This window comes from Dipteris shenzhenensis, chromosome 19, assembly GCF_047967505.1.
Source record: "Dipteris shenzhenensis isolate YYH24624 ecotype China chromosome 19, Dip_SZ_1.0, whole genome shotgun sequence".
NCBI classification, from domain to species: domain Eukaryota; kingdom Viridiplantae; phylum Streptophyta; class Polypodiopsida; order Gleicheniales; family Dipteridaceae; genus Dipteris; species Dipteris shenzhenensis.
Genome location: NC_141614.1, coordinates 25,537,654 through 25,543,348, shown reverse-complemented (window position 1 = coordinate 25,543,348; position 5,695 = coordinate 25,537,654). Strand labels below are relative to the sequence as shown.

General features: G+C 42.8%; 1 protein-coding gene across 1 annotated transcript; it reads left to right on the top strand.

Moving 5' to 3' along the window:
• Nucleotides 1-415: 415 nt before the first annotated feature.
• Nucleotides 416-3,227, top strand: LOC147890268 (wall-associated receptor kinase-like 8). Its single transcript, XM_087390840.1, has 3 exons — nt 416-1,299; nt 1,438-1,620; nt 1,729-3,227. Exons 1-3 carry the CDS (start codon nt 417-419, stop codon nt 2,988-2,990), a joined length of 2,328 nt encoding a protein of 775 aa, XP_087246966.1. The 5' UTR covers nt 416; the 3' UTR covers nt 2,991-3,227.
• The last annotated feature ends 2,468 nt before the right edge of the window (nt 3,228-5,695 follow it).

Genomic DNA, 5,695 nt, shown 5'->3' with positions numbered 1-5,695 from the left:
TTTAGCAGATAAAAAAGGGGAGAGAGAGTCAACCACTTTAGAAAGTCCAATGAAGAATACTCTTGAATAGAAAAAATGAGCTTCCAAAAATTCTAAAAATGTGTAAGGCTAGCCAAGAGGGCAGGCCCAAAAAATGTCGATGTAATGAGGAAAAGTATTTATCAAATGCTCATTAGAGAATGGAAATCGCTTGGCTTTTTGCCCAGTCAAAGACCGAAGGTATCTTTGAGCCCTATCTTCCACACGTCCACACGTTGCTTTGAGCCCTATCTTCCACACGTCCACACGTCCACACGTTGCTTTTTGTCAAAGACCGAAGGTATCGTCCACACGTCCACACGTTGCTTTTTGCCCTATCTTCCACACGTTGCTTTGAGCATTATCTTTACATTCCCTGCTAAACCTTCCCATTCGCCATGGCTTCGCCCCTTCCTACACGTTTCGACTCTCGGCCGTTGATTCTCCGTCGTTGCGCTCCCTTGTGGTTGTCCACCCTGCTGCTCTTCCTTCCCCACGCTTCTTCGCAGCCTTGCTCCAACCAGCAGTGTGGCAATGTTACCTTCGGCTACCCTTTCAGTGCAAGTCCTGCCTGCCCCGCTTTCTCCACTCATTTTGAGTTACTATGCAAGTCTGGTGGCGTCGCGGACGATATACTGTACTTGAAAACAAACGTAAGCGGGAGTAACCTTCCAGTTCTCCACATATTTAGTGATAGCGTGATCGTTAATATCACAGACGCAAGATCCATCTTACCTGGTAACTGCGGAGCATCCAACTCTTCAGGGAATATTATAACTCTAGCACTCCCTGCCTATCCTGGTCCATTTCTTCTATCTGGCGACAACAAATTCGGAAGCTTCAATTGTACTCTTGGTCTGCTCGTTACACCGGATACAGGTTCTCTTGCGGACTATGCCGTAGGAGGATGCGATGTAGTCTGTTCGGGAAACAATCCCAACCCGGAATGTGGCAATAGGACCTGTTGTGTTACCTCTTTTCCGTCCGACATTCGGATAACCTTATATAAAGTGTCAACCTTCGGTGACTTGAAGGGCACCTGTGCAGGCTTCTGCACGCCATTCTACAAGAACTACACAGACTTCGAAAGTCTGTTCGGTTTGAAGCTCGAATGGGCATTGCCCTCTAAGGGGAACGACCCAGAGTCTATCACAAAAGAAGCGAACTACGCTTGCAGCCAATACTCCAATATTACCCTTGTATCGGCAGTTCCCGGATACCGGTGCGATTGCTTGGTCGGGTTTCAGGGAGACGGATACTCTCAGGGAAGAGGCTGTACAGGTAAAATCCAGGAATCCTAGTTTACACCTGTGAGTTCCATATTTAAAATCGAGAGTCCAGGAATGCGTTGATATCATGTTTATGCCAAATTTGGACGATGTAAGGAGCGTGTCGTTGATAAACTGTAATTTGACACAGATATCGACGAGTGTGTAAATTCGACTCTGAACGACTGCATCGTCGGTCGCACAGTTTGTGAAAATTCAAACGGCACCTATCGATGCCGTTGCAAATCGCGTTTATTTGTGGGTGATGGAACTAGAAACGGATCGGGCTGCCGGCTTTCGCCCGCCGTGAGGAAAGCTGTGCGCATCAGTGGTGGTAAGAAGACCTCTGTTTCTGACGTATCTATTGAGCACGCCAAAGTTAGGGTGTTTTACCGTAAAAGAATTATGTGGAGGAATTTCAAAAGACTGGATTTTTTATCAGGTTTCGTCGGCTGTATCGTTTTTGTCTTGGTTGTTATCTTCATCGCCCTATACTGGAGAAGGTGGCGACGACGCAAGTACTTTCTCTTAAACGGGGGTTTGCAGCTGGAGGCGTACATCGCCGGGAGCACAGGAAGACAGACCACCAGGCTTTTCACCATCGAGGAGCTCCAATTGGCGACCCAAAACTTCTCGGAGCAGTTCAAGGTCGGGACGGGGGGCTTCGGCACAGTATTCAAGGCCACGTTGAAGGATGGGAGGATCGTCGCCATCAAGAGGGCAAACCGTTCGGGAGACGAGAGAGACAGCCAGCAATTTCTGAACGAGGTAGCCATTCTGACGCAGATCAATCACAGGCATATAGTGCGGCTACTGGGGTGCTGTTTGGAGACGGCAACGCCGCTGCTGGTGTACGAGTTCGTGTCGAACGGAACGCTCGCGGAGCACCTACAGGGAGGGAAGCCGGAGAAGCAATATATGGGGTGGAGGAGGAGGCTACAGGTAGCGATTCAGACAGCGGAAGCGCTGGCATATTTGCATGGGGCGGCGTCACCGCCCATATTGCACAGGGATGTGAAGACGGCGAATATATTGCTGGACGGGAATTTGGAGGTGAAGGTAGCGGATTTTGGGGTGTCGAAGCTGGTGCCGGAAGGGGAGGAGCAGGTATCGACAGCAGTACAAGGAACGATAGGATACTTGGATCCGGAGTACTTCCAGACGCTGCAGTTGACGGACAAGAGCGACGTATACAGCATGGGGGTGGTGCTCATTGAGCTCATCACGGGGCTCAAGCCGGTTGACAACCACGATCGGGAGGCTCAGTTCGCTAATCTAGCGCTCCTCTTCATCGAGAGGATGAGAGAGGGGAGGGTCCCCGAGCTCATCGACCTCCGCCTCGTGGCCGAGGCGGAGGAGACGGCCGCGGAGGCGGCGCTCACAGCCTCTGTCATGCGTCTAAGCAGACTCGCTCGCCGGTGCTTGGCCCTTCGAGGAGCGGAGCGTCCCTCAATGGGCGAGGTGGCCGAGGATCTCTGTCGCATCGAACGCAACTTGCCAGGTCTGGATGCATCTGAGGAGGCAGTGCCGTTGCTTGCCGCTGCCAAATGCTACTCACAAAACGGCAATGACTCGCCTGAGGCGGGCGCAGTTGTGGCGTCGAAGTCTACTTTCTACGTACAATCGTCGCCCTCATCCTCTTCCGTCACCACCATGTCCTTCACCTTAGCGTCTTTGCTACCCGATCATGCATCTCCCCGCTAAAGATCACCCCTTGTAGTAGAATGTATATTGTAGAACCCTATGTAAATGTAGAGTAAATTCTCTACACATGGCTTGGGCTAAGCACTTGAGAAGCTATCACAATGACATGATTTGAGTGTTCGTCCACATGAGTTACTGCGCATGTTTGGTTCCCATCTTTGAATGGCCCTAGCCACACTAAATTGTATATTTTACTACCTCGACTATTCACCTTATGGAAATGCGAAGTAGATTCTAAGATATGGCTTTAACTAAGAATGATCACACTTTTCCCTAGACTCATTCTCAATTGTACATTGGTAATGGAAATATGGTTTCTTTCTAAGATCATCTTGAAGAACTCTCCTTCTACTCATGCTTGTACTTGGTTTTCTTGTGCACACTTTGTGTCCATCTTTTGAGTGTAGCCTCTTTCTAGCTTAAGTAGAGTATGCCCCCTAATTCTGAGGGGGGGTTTAAATGTTCTTCCTATCAAGACATACATCGAAGTCTTGCTTAGATACTCTAAGAAATGTTGGTTTACACAACAAGGTTATGGAATTCATTTACACCAAGGGCTTTGTTGCTTCTTCAAGCCTCCTCTTTATTTAATTATATATAGATTGGATTCATCCATGAACATGGTCCAAAGGCATCCTCTACAAGGATTTTCAAGGGATTTAAACCATTTGATTCACAACAGTCAATTTCTAAAATTAAAAATCACTTTACAAAATTGCTCAATCAAGAGTATTTTTAGTTGATGTTTGGTGGATTGAGCTTATCAAACGTGGTTTTCTTACTACCATGTGGTAGATATTACTTTTATCTCGCATACCATGCAAGAAAGCCGAGATATGAAATGGTATATTCTTGGTCAAATAATTACCGCATTTTGCAAGTGATTTTAATTATTGAAATCTCTTGAATGGATTTAAATTGATGTAAAACATATTTTTTGAAGAAAAAATGTTATTTAAAATCTCCTTGCAAGGGATTTAAATCATTTGGCTTAAAATTATGATTGATACTGATTGAATCCTTTGGTTTAAAATGGGGATTGCATTAAAAATATTGCTCAATCAAGGAAAAGAAATTCCTTGGTGATTGGTGAATTCGTTAATTCTTATCAAGACATGGTTTTCTTACTACCATGTGCTAAATTATTTTTACATAGTATACCATGCAAAAATGTAGATTGATTTAAAAATATTTTTTGAATGAAGAATGTTTCAGAGATTCCTTTGGAAACAAATACTATATCGACATAAACAACTTGGTCACTTGTGTGTAAACTTATATTGTGTATGTGACCCTATCGTCATCAGCCTCAATAATTTCACTACCTGAATTTTCAAAAGGAGACCTCTTCAAGTACGAGCGTATATGCTCATCAGTGACATCATCTTGATCACATAATCATCACACTACAAGTTCTCCAAATATTCTTTAAGAAGCCTTAGTATGTAGCATGGATGGTCAGTTTTGTTAGGAAGTGAAACTCTCATATTGGAATGGAAGTTTAAGTGGCCTAATAAAAACAAGAAAATTTGTAAACATTTTAAAACTTTTAATATAAAATTCTTATAGTATTACCCAGATATAAATTTGTAAACATTTGCTAGTAAGTAAAACTTGTATTATAAAATTCTTGTAGTGTTATCAAGATTTACATCGAAAAGAGAATACCTCTTACTTTAGAGATTCTTTTACATATTATATTATTACCAAAACACATTTCATCAATTTTGGACTATGCAATGTGCAAAATCATTTTTGTAAGTACTTTTGGAAAGTGTACTCTCCAAAATCATTTGTATACATATTTTGAAGTACTTTTAGATGTATTTTTAAAAACATATCCACCCTTAAAGAAACAAATTAAAACAAGAAAGTAAGCTAATTTTGTAAGTTTTTGGAAGTGCAAAAAATAAAAATTGTAAAAATTAATGCAACATGTGATAGATGTTGAGACCTAAATTTTTCTTGGCTTATGAACAATTTAAAATTCTAAAAATAATTTTAATGCATACATATAAATATAAATATAAATAAATAAATATAAATATATATATATGTATGTATGTATGTATGTGTGTATGTACGTACGGCCCATGCAGGACATTAATTTACCATAAAATCTTCAAGATATCATAACGGTATTGATAAACACCGTTTGAGAGTTTCAAAACTCTAAAATCTAGAAGATATGGCTGCACATGCATGCGTGGCACGAACATTCCTTTGGTTCATCGATGGAAGGCCATTGGTACATATGACGGGACAGGTGCACCACACTTGCCCATGTGGCACATCGATGGAAGGCCATTGGTACATATATGGCGGGACAGGTGCATTGCACTTGCCCACGTGGCACTGACATGCCTACGGGGTTTTTAGCTCATTTGTGTCAGTGTGGGATTCATGCAATAGCTATTGATAGAGGGAAGGGAGGAGGAAAGAGAGATATGCTTTGAATGGTCAAAATTGCCATAAACCCTTTTTTTAACCAAGTGTTATGCACAACCATCAAAAAATCTCCAAAAAATAGAATCTGAGGTGTGTTATTCAAACATACTCATAGCCGATGGGCACGATGTTTTGCACCTGCATCAATCCCAACTATGTTGAGATGCCCGTAGAGTATCATGTGCATCTGATATGATTTGGCTGGTGGAAGTTGCCATAAACCCTATTTACCACCAAGTGTTATGCACACCATCAAA

Excerpts from the sequence above, each read along its gene's own strand:
- LOC147890268 (XM_087390840.1), top strand. The coding sequence starts at position 417 with ATGGCTTCGCCCCTTCCTACACGTTTCGACTCTCGGCCGTTGATTCTC. Across the intron at positions 1,300-1,437 it reads TCAGGGAAGAGGCTGTACAG|ATATCGACGAGTGTGTAAAT; the intron begins GTAAAATCCAGG and ends AATTTGACACAG. Across the intron at positions 1,621-1,728 it reads AGCTGTGCGCATCAGTGGTG|GTTTCGTCGGCTGTATCGTT; the intron begins GTAAGAAGACCT and ends ATTTTTTATCAG.